Raw genomic sequence first — 19,809 nt, forward strand, 5'->3', positions numbered from 1 at the left:
AGATGGGGGGATGTTAAAAATGATTACATTGAATAGCGAGCTAGCAATATGATTGGATGTGAAAACGAATTCATCCTGATGATCTGGGTTAGGACTCAGTATGATCAACCGGACAATTTCTGCATATCTCTGGGGAGCGGGCGAAACAATAACATGAAACTCTCCAAAGCACATGTAGAATGTATGTGTGTTCAAACAAATTTCACGATCTTTACAATCATTGCGAAGGACGCATGTAGGGTTGATTGAAGCGGGGTTGAGCTGGAAAGAAGACTGCCTTCATTCCGCTGTACACACTAAAAGATGCATCTACGTGGTGTTGTCAGAATCTCAGCTTGAGATACTCATGCCTAGACCACACAGCCAGCAAGACAACAACAATCTGACTTGGCACCTGCAGTCGCATGTCACGGTCTCTTCCAGTCTACATCTGTGTGGTACCAATGGCCGGTACGTGTTTCCTGGATTGTGCAATTCCAGACTTTCACGTACTAATCCCAAGCAGCTACCACACCAGTGCACTAATCTTCATCAAACGAGGCATGCATCGTACACATTATGTGACATACCTCTCTGCATATCCCTTGAGACACTCTCTTCGCATCTTACCCCACTCATCTAATTACGGACATGAGAGAAGATCGAAGCAGCACTGAACGGTTCGGTTATAATGCAAGTCACATTATCGTATCAGGCGTTTGGCAGCGTGCATAAAAGACGTTCGTTTTGACTGGTATTGGCATATCCCCAGTTTCTGGTTTTGTAAGGTCTCTTACTAAACCACTCAGCTTTAATCTGTTGTTGAGAACAAATCACACTATTCAGTATGTCTTTGAAAACCCTCCTTCCCATCCTGGTGGCTGTTCTGGTTGCAGTACTTTGCAGGTAAGTGTATTGTAGACCCCCGTTTGTCACTTCTCACCTCACCTTTCCTTCATGTTTTCCTATTGCATACTGTGTGTTCGCTGAATTTGTAATTTTAATAGTTGTGATGATTACCACCCTTGTGTTGCTATTCATTGGTTCTTTCTGCATAAATTTCACTTGCAATTCTGGAGTCCTCATGATGGTGGTTAAGAGCTTGAAGTTGCAGTTATTTCTTACTGAAGTTGATATTGGTGTGGTGTTTCCTTTGCAGGCCTGCAGAAGCCATTGTATATGGTAGCATGACGTGCCATAACCGTAGCGATACCAATCAGATCTTACACCAGGAGGACTACACCAATGGACTGCTTGCCTTCTTCCAATTCGGACGCGACACAGCCAGCAACGAGTATTACCCGAACATGGAGTGTAACTTGGACTACAGCACCATTGGTGGTAACCCCGTGAACGTCTTCTTCAATCCATGTATCCTGCCTATTGGAAATATTTGCAGTCAGGATTCATTGACGGTCAGCACTGCTGCATCCAATCCACACACTGTGGTCTGCTCCGACCATCCAGCTGCTGATCCAGGCGTGATCGAAACTGGTGATTCCAGCATTTCCATCAAGTTCCTCACTGACGCGAGTGGGCAGACAGTTGGCTGCAATGGACTCATGTGGGCGTGAGTAATACTATTCTATTTCTTCACTAGTTTGAGGGAAAGACACAAACGGGAAAAGTCTGAAGAAAAAATTGACTGTCACCACCAGGACTCGAACCAGGGACCCTCGCTTGTACTGTTGTAGCTAGCGATGCTCTAACCACTGAGCTATGGTGTAGTCGTCATCCCAGCAGAGATCGTTCAACATTTTCTTCAGACTTCGTAACTCACACTTCCTGTGAATCCACACAGCCGGGTGGGACGCAGCCCTCACTGTACCCACACACTTCACGTACAAATTAGCACGCGGGGAGCCCCAAGTCATAAAATCTTCACTAGTTTGAGGGAAAGACACAAACGGGAAAAGGAATTCTATTTCTTGGTACTGTATTCTATTTCTTGTAAATGTACTTGAAGTACATGTAGTTGTAACATACAGATGACAGTCGTAACCCCTCTTGCCTTCCCAACCCTATTCGGAAAACTAAAAGGAATCAAGCCATCATCACCCCGGTTCTTATCGGTATTATGGAGTTATGTTCGATAAATCGTGTTTTAATAATTATGTGATTCGCTCGTGATACATGTACATGTTCGATGAGCTAGTCGCATCTCACCACAGGCACAACTGTCATTGTCCTGCAATCAACGTGCACTAACATGCAGTGATGCAGTAATATTATTGTATGCTAATGTTAGTGAAGAAATTCCGAGTTTTGCCGTTCACTAGCAACTCACTGTTGGTAAACGAGTTACGTTGTGTCTTTGTTTGCTTTTCTATGTTCATGTATATCCTCAGTGGCGGCCCCTAAACTAGAGACTCAGAGGTTGAATAGGCGTCGTGCAAACCTGCCACTACACCGTGCACGGAGCACTGAGGGGTCCTGGCTCAATCATCATGCAAAGCTGTCATGTTGTTTGCATTTGTGTAGAAGCATCGTATTGACATTATTTTTTTTAAACCACATAATTCCTTCCAGCCAATCTCTGCCTTTCATTCCAGCCAATCCGCCCTGCCTCCTCTTTCTATTCCATGGATATATTATACAGTCATGTACCGGTATGTACATGTATAGAGAACACCAGTGCAGTAGCGGCATGCATTACATGAACATACTGACTCTAGCTCTGTATTATTTAATTTTGTTCTTTCTTAGCCCTAGAACTACTGGAGGCATCATAATCAGGGAGTCGTATAGGGTCTATACGACTCCCTGATCATAATAATGATGCATTTGCGAATTTCAAACTAGGGTTGCTGTGATATGGAGGGTTAGAATCTCGCCAAATTTTGTGGCTTTTATTCATTTCATATTTTGTTCATGGAACTGTGCTGTATCTCCAAAATGTAGGTAGTATTCAAGCTACCTACAGTGACTACCGCGCAGCTTCATTATGACTCCACATACTGCAGGCGCTAGGCATCATTATAGAGGGCGAATTTCGCTTAGAACTACACGTGAATAACGCAATCGGGAATATATTTGGGAGCAAGGAAATGGGGGACCATGAAGATGGTAATTCGTACATATGGAAATGATACGAACTTCAACTTATCATACTAATTACTAGTAGTAGAAGTAAAGTTAGTTGCGACTTCGGCGGTATTATAAGTAGTTACGAAGTACGGTGCGACTAGCGACTAGCTGTTGGATCATGGAGGTGACCAGGTGACAGCGTTGTGAATAGATACCAAGAGTACATAACCCCCGGGTTATCATATTACCGGTACTGTAAAAGCAGAAAATTTCGGTGGTGTTTTATTTTCGGTAACTTCGGTGCTCACAATTTTTACCGATAATAAAACGCACCGAAAATTTCGGTACGACCGATGCTAGCGCTGTATACATGTAGTACATGATTGTACTAGTACACTTATCTGGAGAACGGGTTATACCGAAAATTTCCCTCTACCGAACCGCCGATTTTGGAGAATACCGAAAATATTACACCACCGAAAATTTCTGCTTTTACAGTACATCAAGAGTACATGAAAACCAGAGTGTGCAGCTTGGGGCCTTTTCTGCTATGGGTGTCTGTCACGGCGAAATTCCGTGATTACATCATATTTGGCCCAGATCTGAGGCGGGAAATGGCGTAGTGCGTACAACTGAGCTGCAGTTGTGCAGAAAGAGGCCTGCTTGAATCCTGCTTGTACGCACTACATCACTAAAATGATGTAATCACGGAATTTCGCCGTGACAGCAACCCATCCGAGCTGCACACTCTGGTTTTCATGTACTCTTGAGTACATGTATGTGTCTGTTGCGTTTGTGTTGCTTGCTGTGGGGAGGCTGGAATGGGAAGGGAATTTCCCGCGCTGGGTGTTCAAAAATCGCCACACGTGGTGATCGTCCTGGTTCTTTTTAGCTGTTTGGAGCTTCACTGACGTCGAAAAGGGAGTTCACTGGGCTTGTTCTGACTTGTTATGTCGAACAAACATCAGTAACCACGAACTTTACGTGATGAAGAGTGAAAAAGGACCAAAATGTGACCCTACATGCAGTGGTGCTTACCATCAGAAGTGAGTCCCTCCTAAATCCTAATACTTAGTATTTTGATTTGGATCATAGGGCGTAACTACACAGACCGTTATTACAAGATCATGATTAGCCAATACGATTGAGCTGCTGAGTTGTTTGTACGTCGACGATGTTTCCAAGAAATTAGTTATTCGCGCCGGGGAAAGGTAAGAGGAATCGGATTACATTGTAAAGAGCTCTATTTTACTGTGTGTTGTGCATCAATGGCCTGCTGCGGAGAATAGCAACAGATAAAATTGGCAATTCAACGACGAGACAAGTACCGGTAGTGTCCAAGCATGAGCAGGCACTCCTTGTAGCCTGCTCTGGAAAATAGTGGACATTTTAATTTTGGAATATCGGATGCAACAGACAGTATTTTACAACTTTCTACGGTGTTTATGCGAATGATTTCATGGCGGATTTTCTAATGGGCGCTTCAGGGTGAGTCAGCAGATTTTCAAATGGGCGTTATGTATGCAGCGTAAGTCGCTAGTGCAAGTTGCGTGCAGCACTGTGCCACGGCCCACGAGGGGCGGATCAACGGCACTTTACGGTAATTGCATTCAATGAAAACATGGACAAAATATTCGAGTGAAGTTACATCAAACTGCGCGGGCTAGAAAGTGCAAGACAACAGCGATGGAACCGATTCCACTGCCCGTCAGCAATGACAACGGGCGTCGGGAACAGAATCCACTGTCTGAGAACTAAGTCTACCATTTCAGCGACAAGCTTGATTAGGTCGTTTGTGGTCTGATAGTACAACCATCATGTACATGCGCTAGTAGTACTAGTACTAGTACACAGTTGTGGAAGTCACTCCCGGGTCTCGACCCACGGCCACAGGCCACAGTGCATCTACAGCCGTAGTTGAGCACGTGATTGTGAACAACTATCTTCTTGGCTTGGGTGCATCCGGGAAAACATGTTCCAGTCACTCGTACTCGGGCAGTGCAGTGCCATTGTTCATTCACGGTACTAAGTTACCCTCATGGTCATCCTTGTGCAAGAACGTGTACATCTGGCCACTCTGTGCACTGTACATCTGGCCACTCTGTGCACTGTACATCTGGCCACTCTGTGCACTGCATGTACTGTAACGTTATACATGTACATGCATATCTGGGCAGTCCGTCATCGGGATTGGTATGTACAGTATGACGGGTATTCCCCCATCCCGCTGCATGTAGCACTTCACTCAGTGCAGCATGATACGACACATCTCATTCCCAGTAAGTAATAGGATTGGTTTATGGGCTTGAGTGTTTGATGATACCCTTTCCTCTGTTACTTACCATGGTATTGATGTACCACCACACTTCTTATACTTTCTTTCTACGCCATGGCTGGCAAACGCCCCCCCCCCCCCCTCCTCATCTATATTGGCACTGATTCATCTTTAGCCACTGGAAGGTGCAATAACGGGGGCGTCGGACACGGTACGGTCACTATGGTATTGACCGTACCACTATTTGACCCAAGTACCCTGTGAATCAATAAAATGCACTGATTTGGGCTCTAATTTCCCAAAATTTTCGGCTCAGTCATCCTTCCCACACGAGTGAATTGTACTTCACATGGCTGACCGTACTACACTAAATTACCTTCCGATGCCCCTGAATAATAATAATAATAATATATCAGTGCTTCTCAACGTACCCCCGATTCGGTGAAGCCACTAGTGCCGGCCATAGTGGAGCCCCAAACATACGGACCCTGGGAAGTGCACTGGTGCAGGGTGCTTACGCATTCATGAGATCTAATCTGATTGGATTGAGCAGCATCATTCATTATACACGTATATCTAAGTGTTACACACTCTTTATGTCATGTGCTGGTCTTTGCAGGTCCACGCTAGCAATATGAGCTCACTTCCACTACGCGCCGACGTGGTTGTTGTTGGCGGTGGGATCGGTGCCTTCTCAGCTCTGTATCACTTGACTAAGCTAGGCAAGACAGATGTGGTCCTGTTGCATGACTCGGCGCTATCTTGTCAGCAACATGCGCCAGCTAGCATACGTTTACTGTGGCCGGATAGCTTGACTGCTCAACTAGTTGCTCGCACTCGGGAGCTGCTCTCATCTGACGATGGCCTGCAAGCGGAAAGCGGCGTCGATGTTGGCTGGAACTCGAATGGCTGTCTGTATGTTGCCGGCAGTGAGGATCGGATGAGCGAGCTCAAGACCTGGGTGACGGTAAGGTAATTACTATGAATTGATGACGGTAGTGACCTGACTGGGTACGCAGGACTAACTAATGGAATACCGGATCGTTCTCGGGTGTACTGTAGCACCACGATGTTCTGTGCAACTATGGCACACACTCGGGTGTACTGTAGCACCACGATGTTCTGTGCAACAATGGCACACACTCGGGTGTACTGTAGCACCACGATGTTCTGTGCAACTATGGCACACACTCGGGTGTACTGTAGCACCACGATGTTCTGTGCAACTATGGCACACACTCGGGTGTACTGTAGCACCACGATGTTCTGTGCAACTATGGCACACACTCGGGTGTACTGTAGCACCACGATGTTCTGTGCAACTATGGCACACACTCGGGTGTACTGTAGCACCGCGATGTTCTGTGCAACTATGGCACACACTCGGGTGTACTGTAGCACCACGATGTTCTGTGCAACTATGGCACACACTCGGGTGTACTGTAGCACCACGATGTTCTGTGCAACTATGGCACACACTCGGGTGTACTGTAGCACCACGATGTTCTGTGCAACTATCGCACACACTTCTTGGGCTACTAGTGCAGCGCGCCAGGAACTGTACTCGAAGCCCATTCTGTGTTTCATCGATCGCTACTGTAAGAATGCATTATAATTGTAATGCATTCGTATCAGTAGCAAGAGGATTTTGTAACTAGTATTTACAGTTCATGGCTAATGTAAGACATGATGTCATGACCTGCTGAGCTTGTACGCTGCCCAGGTCGACACTGTCCTGTGGGCATCTGGAACAAGCAGTCCTGGAGTGAAGTTCACGTCGTTTCCCATTCTAGTCATGTTTGTCATGTTTGCTTTCTCCCGATTTATGATACGGTGTAGCTGTGCTAGTCTAACTTTGGACCAAGTGGTATTTCCCCCAACCCATGGAAATCCGTACTTTTCTCCTACATTCCAGTGTGCAGACAGTTATTTCCGTTATCAGTATTTTGTACTACAAAGTGCTTTCTACTGACAGAAATCCTATTTTTACGGGCAAACAGAGCACAGTTATCACCGGTGAATAGTTTAACCCAGCTTTCTTCTCTTTGTCTGCCTGTTTTGTTACTTTGCCTGGATCGTGTGTAGCTGGGTAAATCCGTGGCAGCCGAGTGTACAGTTCTGTCTGATGCAGAAGTCCAGGATGCCTATCCCCTGCTCACCATGGATGATGTAGTGGGTGCTGTGCTTTGTACCAGTGATGGTAATGTGCAAGCAGCTAGCCTAGCTGCTGCCTATGCCAAGGCTGCAATGAAGCTGGGTGCCAAGGTAGGGCTTTTTTTGTGCTCGAGGTAGAAGAACGTAACTTATCTGCATGTACACACGCAGTCTGACACAGTCATGTCCCACGGTGCATGTACACAATCAATCAGTTATATATTCCACACAGTACCTGATACACTTCACACGTCTTGTTGTAGACCATGTGTACACCACATTTACCACATGCAGTAAAACCTGTGACTAAAGACCACCATGACTAGCGACCAGCCTGGTACTACAGACTACTTTGCCAGGCACGGACAGTCTCACATCCATATATTATGGTTGTGCGGTGCAAACGTCTAACTAAGGACCACCTGCCACTAAAGACCACCTGCCACTAAAGACCACCTGCCACTAAAGACCACCTGCCACTAAAGACCACCTGCCACTAAAGACCACTTTCTCTGGCCCCAAAGGGGTGGTTGTTAGTCACAAGTTTTACTGTAGTCTGAAGTTACACTCTACTGTACCCTACACCAGCGATGCGCAACAGGTGAAAGACCTGCGCCAGACCAAAGGCCTGCTCCAAAAACTCGCACTATGTTGTATACTGGTCCGCGTTATAAGCCGCACCCTGCCCCCGTCACAGGTGTAATGTCACATTCAGGTTGCATTTGTGTGTACTGAAATGCATGTGCGGTTTTTATCCCATAGACTATGGTAATTGTCACCTAGACTATGATATCTGACACAAGACCTGCAGTTGGTGTTCTTTCTCTGGCTACCATCCATTGAGTGAGTTGGTCAGTGCTTGAACCAGTACCCAAGGCGCGAGTTAGTGGACGCCTGTATTATAATTATGTCCTGGATAGGTGAAAGGTTGCTTGATCTGCTCAGATACCAGGGGCAGACTGCTCCTGGTGATGTACATGTAGCATAAAATCCATCTCACTTGTTCCTTGGAAAACACGTCGAGCAGTTTTGGTTAGTGAGTTTCATATATTAAATGTAGAAGTGTTGATTTTCATCCACCCAGGTGTTTGATCAATGCTCCGTGACTGGAATCGACACAAAGGATGGATCTCGGTGTTCGCGTCGCGTTTGTGCTGTAAGAACCAGCCGTGGCATTATACAGACCAGCTGTGTGCTGAACTGTGCCGAGTCCCATGCACCCCACATTGGCCACCTGGCCGGTATCCAGGTGCCACTCATGGTGACCCGTAGTGGACGAGCATTCTTTGACGGTGTTGAAGGCGTTTGCGGTCACGCCGACATCGTTGACTGTGATCACTCCGTTCAGATGCTTGTCCATGGTGACAGTGTAGCTTGCTATGAATGTGCCAGGGAGCCAGAGCTACGGGAACAGGTGAGTGTGTTGTACCCCCCCCCCCCCCCCACACACACACACCACACATAAACACCACTCGTACCTTTCATTGAATCGCTCCACTTTAATAGCGCTATGTTTCCCTTCACCTGTGTGATTGTAGATTGGAATGTGTGTAGTGAGAGTGATGTCATGTGTAGTGTAGTGTGTTGTCTCTGGTGTGACCATTGCCAAACAGCTAAAAAGCATGGAGTTACATTGAAGGAAAAGCGCGAGCTACAGTGTGGGGCACCCAACTTCCTTAGTTACAATGATGTGAAATCTATTATTGCAGTGCTGCTCCATGAAATCGTATTGTGTTAGCCAAGCTTGCACCCTGCATCAGTGCACTGCCCTTTGTTCACAGGTCCGGGGCTGCACAGTGCCCACCCTGTGTGTGTACATGTACTTGACCCGCACGATCGGGGGGATTTCATTGAGCAGCATGGTAGTACGTGTTTCATAACAGTGCGTTGGCACCTGTCATCATCATTCTATGAGCATAAACTTAGTCTCTGGGATTTCCGGCTTCTGATTAACTGTCTGCTTAGAGACGATATGCACCAGGGAGTAGGTATTTTACTACTCCCTGGCATGCATGGAGAATCCGTATCACCATTGTGCACCCCAGGCCCATAGTACCTGCATGTGCACATAGACCACGTTCTGCACATTCCAAACCGTGTGTCACCTTACAACACTTCAGTCTTGTCACATTACAGTCCTGTCACATCTATGTGTAGATGCTGCCCTAGGCCATGAACTGCAAAACCCTCAGTGTCCTATATGTTTTTACTACTTTTGGTATTTTCATTGTCTATATGCAGGCCTCTGGTTTCTCGAACATGGATACACCAAGCAACCTAGAGTATGCACAGTCACTTGTGTCTGGGGAACTCTATTCTAAGCAGCGATTGCCGCGTTTGAAGAAGGCTGGTTTTCAATTGGACTATTGGCTTGGTATGTTCCATCACGGCAGTCTCTCCACAATCACACACCGAGTGGTCTCTTTGCTGTGAACACGTCGACATCTTCGGACATATCCCCAGAGATCATCATCGGGGTGAAGAAAAATCGTTTCAAACTTGTATTTATAAAAAGTGAAAAAGGACCAAGGAACTACAAGTTACACTATAATGTCCACTAACACCATCAGTTACTAAACAATCAGCTCATGCGATAACATTGCACGACACTGACCGGCGGTACTGACGTTCTACAACTAACTGGCTACCAGCTCTAGCACATCTTGGATGCGCACTCCAACAGCCTTCCAACTTGGAAGGTTCTAAGTTATCGAAATAGCATAAGGAGGGGAAGGTGAGCGCAACCAAGATAAGCACGAGCTGAAAGTGTCAGCTGTGAAGGACGTTGGCGGATGTTCATGCAGGTCGATGACGATACTGGCAAGACCATTGGACAATACGTTCAAACCACGATTCAAGGACGCAAAGCAACATTCCACACAACTTGCGTGGCTCAAAAGATGCAAAGATCAAGAAAAGCCTTCCCCTCCCTATGTTATTTCTATAACTTAGAACCTTCCAAGTTGGAAGGCTGTTGGAGTGCGCATCCAAGATGTGAAAGAGCTGTTAGCCAGTTAGTTGTAGAACGTCAGTACCGTCGGCCAGTGTCGTGCAATGTTATCGCATGAGCTGATTGTTTAGTAACTGGTGGTGTTAGTGGACATTATAGTGTAACTTATAGTTCCTTGGTCCTTTTTACTTTTTATAAATAATCCTTGGCTCTCCATCCGAGTTCATTCAAACTTGTATGTTCTTTTTTAAGAACTTTTCACACTTCAACGCATGCAACCATTTGCACGTTACTCAGTCTATTAAAGCACTATCACTAAAATGAATCGTCTCGGTACTGCAAATGTATCTCCATCTTCACCTGTATGTTCTTATGTTCATTTACTGATAGATACTGTCACCCCCGATGGTCGGCCGCTGATGGGTGAATCACCAGAAGTGCGTGGGTTCTACCTCAGCTGTGGCTATAACTCTAATGATGCAATGCTCAGTGGTGGATGTGGTCAGCAGATTGCAGAGTGGATTGTACACGGCAAGCCGAGCCTGGACATGTTCAAATACAGTATCAGGTAAAGAGATCCGCTGGGCATACGTGTGTGTGTGTGTGTGTGCCTTGTGAATGTATTTCCTTGATAGTACTCATCTTTGCTTTGAGTCTAGTATACTAGTCAGTGTTGATCACCGTCAACAACTCTATGTGGCTCAGCAGCAGGTGCATCCTGGCGTATTACAATGCGGTGAGCCTCCTACCTATCCAGGTTATACACAAGCCAGCAATGGAATCTGAAGATCAGTGAATAACCATGGAACTCAGAGCGATAGCCTTGTTCCATTGGCGACTTGTGCCATTTAGCTCTGTTCTCACGGTATCGAGCACTTTCGCAAGTGAATAGCAACTTAGCCTGTATCAAGGTTACATATGTTGTGTGCTAGAAAAGATGAAAAAGATTATCCAAGTGCGATGGCACTGGGTTACGTCTAACCATCGTTGGCAGCTAGATCATTCCATCGGCTTTACCAATGCCTTCCGTGTTCAGCGGTAGAAGGTAAGTGCCAGTTCGCCCACCCTCTGCCTGCATCCTGCTTTTTGCCATAGCCGGTTCAACCGCCTGTGCGTGGACAATAAGACGTGGCTGAAAGAGCGCTGCCACGAGCAGTACTGCCAGAAGTACACGATCAAGTACCCACATCATCAACCACTGGCGGGAAGGAACATTATCAAAGATCCTCTTCACAAGGCAAGTGATATTGTCTCTAGCCTAACCTGTTGTACAAGGGGAAGGACCGAATGTTACAAGTTATGACTAACAGTCCACCAAGGAAGGTTATAGTAACTAACTGACTGTATATTGTATAGTCAGCTAGTGTGGCAATAAGGCACAAAGCTGACAAGGGTACTGCGACATTCACTGACCTGACACGTCTTACTGGTCTCGTCATCATCCTGTAGCATTCGACGTCGTTCTTTGTTGCCGTGGGACATAGCTCATGCACACCTTCATTGCGATTCCCTTCCCCTCATTGGAACTTTCCACACCTGAACCTTCCAAGTTGGAAGGTTGTTGGTTTGCGCTTCGTAGATGTGTTGGAGCTAGGTGTCGGATGGTTGAATGTCTCGGCACCCCTGTAAGTTTTGTCACACTATCTGACTGTGTAGCATCTCGTTACCTTGGTGCAGTGTTAGACTCGCAACTTTTCCCATTGCAGGTTACTGGCAACGGATACGTCCATGAGCTTTGTGCCTGCAATAGTCAGTTGCCATGTATTGCCACTATTGAAAGCAGAAAACGCCGTCTGCGTTTCCAGTTGACATGCTTTCGAATGACCCCCGAAAATTTGCTGAAAATTCTAACGAAGACCTTCTGGAGCTTTGACAGCTTCGTTTCATCCCTACGTCTCACCAGAACATACTGGACGAAAGTGTACAATTTTTTTGTGAGTGCACCGCATTCCCACCTGAGACTGACATGTTGGTAGTTATATGTGTGCTATGGTTTGTTTGTGTTTGCTGACAGGAGCTACTTGCGGCTGGTTGTGTCTTTGAGGAATGCCATGGCTGGGAGCGGCCAGCCTGGTTCATGACCAACAATAGAGTGTGCAAGATGCTAGAAGTCGAGCAACCTGCAGAGGTTAGTGACCAGGGACGCCCGAATAACACAGTACTGATACGTGTACATGCACTTGACCAAACGAATCCCTTGTTCTACTGCTCCCCTCCCCCCCCCCCCCCTCCCCCTGTCTGTCACGTTTGAATGTCAAAGTATATGTACTCAAAGTAATTTCCTGAGTGCAATAAAAATGCAGAACTGTATACACACTGTACCATTCGCATGCCTATTTCACCCTGCTGAGGTGTTGGTGCTAATATCAGACATAGTGTTGCTGAAGGTCAGTGGGTCCACCGTGAGTATTAGGCCTGTGCCTGTTTTGATTCCCATCTTTAAAGGGGAAGTTAAGGCAAAAAATATAATTTCACCAGTTGTAGTCTTCGGGGTGCTGAGTCGAATGGTTTTGGTCCGAGAAAGCTGAGACGCTCCCTTCCTACTTGAATCCCAATCGAACTCGCGCACTTCCACCGAAACTGGGTGACTGCGCCCTACTAGATGGGGATTTGTATGCAAAATTTCACTAAAAGCGCCGTTTCGTTCTTATAATAGCACGGATGACCGCGATTGGCCCATATGTTGCAGTCTTTTGGACGCTGAGTCGACTGGTTTTGGTCCGAAAAGGCTGCGATGCAGCGTTCCTCCTTTATTCCCAATCGAACATGGTTGAACAAGCGGTCACGTGCTCCTGCGTACACCAGTCAGCTGGTCACCGTGCCTGCAGGGTACAACTTACTAGCCTGTTTGACCTTTTTTGGGTGCAGTCCTGTCACTCGAGTTGAACTCGAGTTGAACCTTGGTGTGAAAGTTGTCGCCTGCTGGCGTGGTGACCAGGTGATTTGGGCACCCAGGAGCACGTGACCACTTGTTTAACCATGTTCGATTGGGAATAAAGGAGGAACGCTGCATCGCAGCCTTTTCGGACCAAAACCAGTCGACTCAGCGTCCAAAAGACTACAACATATGGGCCAATCGCGGTCATCCGTGCTTTTATAAGAACGAAACGGCGCTTTTAGTGAAATTTTGCATACAAATCCCCATCTAGTAGGGCGCAGTCACCCAGTTTCGGTGGAAGTGCGCGAGTTCGATTGGGATTCAAGTAGGAAGGGAGCGTCTCAGCTTTCTCGGACCAAGACCATTCGACTCAGCACCCCGAAGACTACAACTGGTGAAATTTTAATTTTTGCCTTAACTTCCCCTTTAATAAAGTATACAACAACAACAACAACAACAAGAACGCCTGCTGCAGTCATTTGTACTTACACTACATGTACCGCCACACACTGCAGGTATTGTCGTACGACTATGCTGGTACGTCGGGCCACACCCTGCACAAGGACTACATGTATCGCGACACTGCTCTCAAGCATGATCACGTCTTTGGCGAGCAACCGGGATGTTATGAAATGGTAAGACTTAGCTTTGCCCCCAGTTTTGTATGGGCTACTGATGTATGGGCTACTGATGTTCTCGGCGCCGATTTTAATGCTACAGTTTTCTGCGGAATATTGGATATGCTTCTCAGCAATAAGGACCGTAGCGGAGCCAGTAAAAGTGGTCTTTGCATCTGAACTTTTGTAGCCTGGCCTCAGTGGGCCAGGCAGCAGACAAGGAGAATCATCAGATCACAGTTCAGTTGTAGATCAGATGTAGACTCAGAATCAGACTGAATCGGAAGAGGATGAACTGGTATGTGGAAGCCCTACTTATACCTGGCCAGAGTGCTCTCTGGCCAATCAGAAGCTATGCATGTGACTACCATGACTACAGGTGTGGTGCATCTGCACCAACTAGGAAATGCAGTGAGTCATGCATGATGTCAAGTAACAGTTAGTTGCCTGCTAAAAAGTATAAAAACAAGAAAAAGAATAGGCTGTACAACAAGGTGGCTCGAACCTAATCTACATGATCTACTGTTCCCAAACCACTGGCATCCCTCCATACAAGGTACAATGAATGAGGCATGCCCAAATGCAATATGCACTGTGTTACACTTTGTATATAGCCCCCCCCCCCTCTCTATTCCGAAATTGATCCAGCAGTACACGTAGGAACCAAGCACCGCATTTCCTTGTGTTTACTGCTGTTCCCCAAGCAGGTACACTATGTCCTACAAGTTACTACGAGAACAATGGCAAATCCCGTTGGGCTCTCATCCACTCAGTCCTACATAGATGGTGGAAAGCAACTGTACTGTTACAAAAACCCATGGCCAAAATGGAATGGAATTTTTAGTCCAACACAGGAAAGCTAATGTGGTATCAAAATACTTAGACAAAACTAAACCGACGGACTCGCAAACAGTTGAGGCAGCACTAGTGCCCAGGAGTTGAACATTACTACACAAATTGAAATACACCAAAAAGACAAATTTCAAGATCTACCGGCAGCCGAATACTGGAGTGAAATCATAGAGAACTTGTCCGCCTTCCCAGCAACATGGAAGTGGGCTGATCAACTCACACTCCTACTGGAGTGAAATCATAGAGAACTTGTCCGCCTTCCCAGCAACATGGAAGTGGACTGATCAACTCACACGCCTACTGTGGTAGATGATCACAAACAAGCCAACCTCTTGCACATCAAAAAGCTGGACAAACTATGCCCCCAGACCGGCATCTCACCCAGCTCCCAACGCAACCGCACAGAACCGAGCCTCGTCAACTTGTCCTCTCACACCCTCACGGGAGGGGGAACCAACCTACTCCGCATAGGCAAGACCAATACATCAAGATCCCGCCCGGGCCCGTGCGCACCAAAATCGAGCCAACGTCGAGTTTTTTAAAAACAGTAGTACACGTACGCACACTGATCGTGTGATTTGCCCTCAGCTCTAATTTTATACAGCCATAACACACACACACACACTACTTGCCCGCTGCGTTTTGGATTGTGCAAGTGCAGATAGCTGCGGAGAGCGAGTCGGCCCTCTCTCAGGACGCAGTCCTCTGCAACAAGTCCTCGCTGGGCAAGCTGCTGGTGTATGGCAAGGACGCTGAGGCTGCAATCAACTGGTTGTGTGCTGCGGATGTTGGAGAAGAAGGTACTAGTACAGAGGATCACCTTGTGTTGAGCACTCCTGATGACCTCACTTTGATACGTGTCTTTCCTCAATTCTTGGCTATCTTTCACGTAACTGGCTGAATGTATAGGAAGAAGAAGTTTCTGCCGAATGAACTCATGGTGTAGACTGCACTGAAAATCCTGCTACAAACATGTTTGTGTCCTACTTCTTTATTGACAGCATTCTAAGTTATTTCTAAGTCAGTAGAACCTCTCTTATCCGGACACCTCACTAGAACAGGCACCTTGTAGGCAGGCAGGGCAGCAGTCAGATCTTGAACACTGTATGTTTCTTACTTTTCATGGCGGCCGGCTGAACTATTTCTGCATGTAACTGGGCTTTAGCCTTCAGATCCTATTGTACATGCTTGTGAATGGTACTGATCCAGATTCAGTGAACCCATTTGAGGGAAATGATGTGTTATATCCAAGTGTAAATCCGACACAGAATGCCAATGCGTCTCAAGTAGGAACATTAAAATTGACCTAATATGCAGTACATATTCCATGTTGGGAAGGACATTGTTGCAAATTCTGATGATGCCATTAATTCCTGTTTTCTTTCTTCCTTGATAGGACGTGTAGCGTTCTCGTGCATGCTTAACAAGGATGGTGGCGTGGAGGCGTATGCGACTGTCACCCGCTTGTCAGCTGATCTTGACAGCTCAATCATCGACGTTAAAGCGTTGGAGCGCACCGATGATGAGGAGGAGAGCACGGATCGCGATTCGTTCTATGTGGTGTGCGATGGAAATAGCCTGACACACGTGCAATGTCATGTACGACGTGTGATAGAGGACAAGTTGTTTGATGCGCACGTGAAGGACTTGACTTTGGACGTAGGCATTCTCTGTTTGGAAGGACCTAATAGGTAATGCTGTGATTGCCTTTGTTGTGGATGCCTCTGAGCGTGCGTTGTTGTTGACATTGGTAGCTGACCAGTTGATGCAAAAGGTGATCTCAAGTGGGTTGATGTAACTGACATGATTGTGCATGCGTGTGTGTGTGTGTGTGTGCACGTGTGTTTGTTTGTTTTACAGCTACCCCATCATGAAAGCATTGCTGTCGTCGGACTCGCGCGGCACGTCCAAAGTTGACGAGTGGCAACAGCGGCCCATAGCGGTTGGCGATGATCATTGTCCTGCGCTGGTCATGCATATAGGTACCCTGGGCCATGAGATACACGTGGCCATGCCGGCACTTCTCAGCATGTACACTCTCATCAAGAAAGCAGCAGAGAGCAGCCAGCCGCACATGGTGCATGCTGGTTTCCGAGTCTTGAACTCCATAGCAATGGAATGGAGCCATTTTGTGTGGGGCGAGGACATAGGCAGCAGCGACACGCCACGCGAAGCTGGCATTGCCTACAGCTGCTCAACCGGCAAGGAATACCTGGGCAATGCTGCCATTGCCAGACAGTCCTTGAAGAAGTGCGGCATTAGTCGGCGCTGCATTTCAGTGACAGTCGATTCGATTGTGTAAGTCCATCTTCAGTGCTGCATTGCTTGTCAGAAATTGCTTTGGGAGTGTTATATGCTGAATGTGATGCATGCCAATGCATGCCATTGAGTTAATTTGCAATGCGAACCTCTACTAAAGCCCAAGACAGTACACAAGAGTCAATGTTTCCTCTGCCCATTCACAAGCAATACCCACCACCACAAACCAGATAATATACCGGTAAATGCAATATGAACGGAACGGACATGAGATTATAAACTCCTTTTTAGAGGAACAAAGGCAAGAGCACCGTAAGAACAACAGACTGGCCAAACCAAAATACAAACTCCCTTTTTTAGGAGTACGTATAAGCAACAAAAAGCACTCCTGCTAGCAACAGCAGACACAACCTATGTCAGTAGTTCAAAGTTTGTGAAAGTAAACAGAATGGCTATGCTTCACTAGAAACAAAACACCTTTTCAGCCGGCTCAGCATGGATGTGGAATGCCAGATTTCCTATTGCTGTTTCTCTCTCTCTCTCTCTTTCTTCAACCCAGCAATATGCAGCTGCACGGCAATGAAATCCTACTGCGAGACGGTCAGTTTCTTGCTACACTGCGCCGCTCGGAGTATTCCTATTTCACCGACACGTGGCTATCCCAGGTGTACATACCCAAGGATCCGACCCACAGCATCTATGACAGTGAGGTCATCGACGAGGGAGAGTTTGAAATTGAATACATGACCCAGCGTCACCCGGTGAGAACGTTTCTTATCTCTCCGCTTCTGACCGACCTTCACCACTTCTAGCACCTGCACAGCAGTGCGTATTGTCATGAACTGATTAGCAAAACGGCTCAGCAACTGTGGCAGACATGTTTTCTCTTAAACATCGTGTTCAGTTTTAGCCACTGCACACGGCTAAGCATTCCAGGAAGGGTCGTTTAGGAATGCAATGATGGGCAAACGAATGTCTGATGGCAATGCACTACTGAGCATGCGTTCTATGAGGGGTCGTAGTTGTGAGCCGGTCTCCTATAGTGCACACCATTCTCTCTGGCCAGTCTGGGAGTGTGTTCAGCTGAGCAAGTACACTGTATCATGGTTTCGCAGTGAAAATATATTTTCTTAATTGCCCTGATAGGTCAGTAGGACTCCACTGTAGCTACTTCATATTGTTTGTAGTATCTTTAGAACACACTTGCTACTATGCGTTGCAGGAAATTCTGCACTGAACCTCGTTGACTTTTAACTACTCTACAAAGCCGACTTGCTTTCAAGCATGACAACCAACAATCATTCGATGTCAGATGGCCCGGCGGGTGATTACTGGTCAGCTCCAATGATCTAGCATGTTGAGTTGAATGTGGTACTTTTAGTTCCATATTATGAAGCCACTCAGCCCACCGGTTGGATCACAGTACGGCGGTGTAGATCATGCAGTGCGGAATTAACCGTTCCTCGCTCATCCGCTCCCCTCGGTCCGACGGTTCCTCGCTCATCCGATTGAACCGATTCCCTCGGTTGGAGCTGCTTTTAGCAAATTTACGGAAAAGCGTGATTTTGAGAGGAGTAAATGCAGTGCCTTGTGTACCCGGAAATTTATTCTCTTTCCACTCCACAGCGAATACCGGATGAGACGTAACGCCACTTGGAGCGGCCGACAGATGAGGAGGCATGTACACGGATCCTATAACCCAGAGCTCTTACGAATCCTTGAGCCCAGGCAGTAATGAACCGAGTAACTGTGAGCTACTTCGGCCCACATACATCTACATGGACTGTGACATGTGCATACAAGTGCATGTATGTGTGTGTATGTGCGTGTAGCACTTCTCCTTCTGCACTGACATAGAAGTACGAGACGAGCACAAGTCAGTTTGATGCCCGTTTATCATCTGGATTGAAGATTTATGATAGCTCTGGAGCCAGGCTCATTTGTATGTCTGAATTATTTCTCTTCATTCGTTGGCTACTCCAAGCGGAGTTTCTCTCGTACTGTTCCGTCGTGAGTCGGAATGGTAGGTCCTGCAGATCCGCATGAGAAAAGAAGTCAATGCCATTGCCATTGGCACTGAATGTGAATGATGTTGTTGGTGCCACACGTATTGTGATGGAGTGTGTAGACTTGTAGTACATCATACACAATACGTTTCTTACCCATCGTCAAGAACACCATGATCATGCATGGTGCACTCAGTCACTGTATCATGTAAATAGATTACTATGCAATGGATAACCTGATGGAGTGATGACTGATGACTGATGTAGAGTCGGTGATGCTGCAAGGGCAGATCAGTGAGAGCACTCCATCGCCAGCCCTGCCTTTACACTGTTTGCAGTCTACTCTACAACTTACAAGTACAAAATTTAATGCAGTCTTGAGTGCATTGCACATCGCATGCCATGAGCAAGACAGTACAACACTCAACAGCAACTACACGTAGACCAGCTGGTAGACCCTACGCTACAAATACCTTGTCTTGTGAAGCCCCTACTGTGAAAAGAGGGGTTCTGTGGACGTGTGGTCTGTTTATAGTGGGACTGGCCCAAACCCACCTACAAAAAACATGTCAAGAAGCCGACAAGTGCGAGAGGCGTGTCCCATCATTCACGACACGTCTGCAACACAATCATGACTACTACTGTCTTTCAATAAGGCTAAAGTCTAACACAATGCACATGACTACAATGTCATGATGCCGGACTATGATCATGATGATCGCTGACGCTATGCTGAGTCGATCAACCATTATTTTGACAAGCTCGTAGACCTACATGATCACTACAGTACCCGTTGTTTACAATGCATAAGC

At 46.7% G+C, this 19,809-nt stretch overlaps 2 protein-coding genes across 3 annotated transcripts; both read left to right on the forward strand.

The window, feature by feature from the left end:
* The first annotated feature begins 702 nt into the window (after nt 1-702).
* LOC135814472 (uncharacterized) lies at nt 703-2,840 on the forward strand. Its single transcript, XM_065327593.1, has 3 exons — nt 703-885; nt 1,139-1,549; nt 2,328-2,840. The coding sequence occupies exons 1-3, from the start codon at nt 827-829 to the stop codon at nt 2,338-2,340; spliced, it is 483 nt and encodes a 160-aa protein (XP_065183665.1). The 5' UTR covers nt 703-826; the 3' UTR covers nt 2,341-2,840.
* Nucleotides 2,841-3,864: 1,024 nt separating this feature from the next.
* LOC135814473 (sarcosine dehydrogenase, mitochondrial-like) lies at nt 3,865-19,095 on the forward strand. Of its 2 annotated transcripts, XM_065327596.1 has the most exons (13): nt 3,865-4,217; nt 5,901-6,248; nt 7,367-7,546; nt 8,520-8,849; nt 9,677-9,809; nt 10,776-10,953; nt 11,481-11,622; nt 12,400-12,513; nt 13,779-13,898; nt 15,394-15,532; nt 16,129-16,423; nt 16,593-17,030; nt 17,551-19,095. In XM_065327596.1, the coding sequence occupies exons 2-13, from the start codon at nt 5,916-5,918 to the stop codon at nt 17,801-17,803; spliced, it is 2,655 nt and encodes an 884-aa protein (XP_065183668.1). In that variant the 5' UTR covers nt 3,865-4,217; nt 5,901-5,915; the 3' UTR covers nt 17,804-19,095. The 2 variants fall into 2 exon arrangements, with proteins under 2 accessions (XP_065183668.1, XP_065183669.1); XM_065327597.1 differs by lacking the exon at nt 3,865-4,217 and having other exon boundaries at nt 6,167-6,253.
* The last annotated feature ends 714 nt before the right edge of the window (nt 19,096-19,809 follow it).

The sequence above is a fragment of the Sycon ciliatum genome, chromosome 4 (genome assembly GCF_964019385.1).
Source record: "Sycon ciliatum chromosome 4, ocSycCili1.1, whole genome shotgun sequence".
NCBI lineage: Eukaryota > Metazoa > Porifera > Calcarea > Leucosolenida > Sycettidae > Sycon > Sycon ciliatum.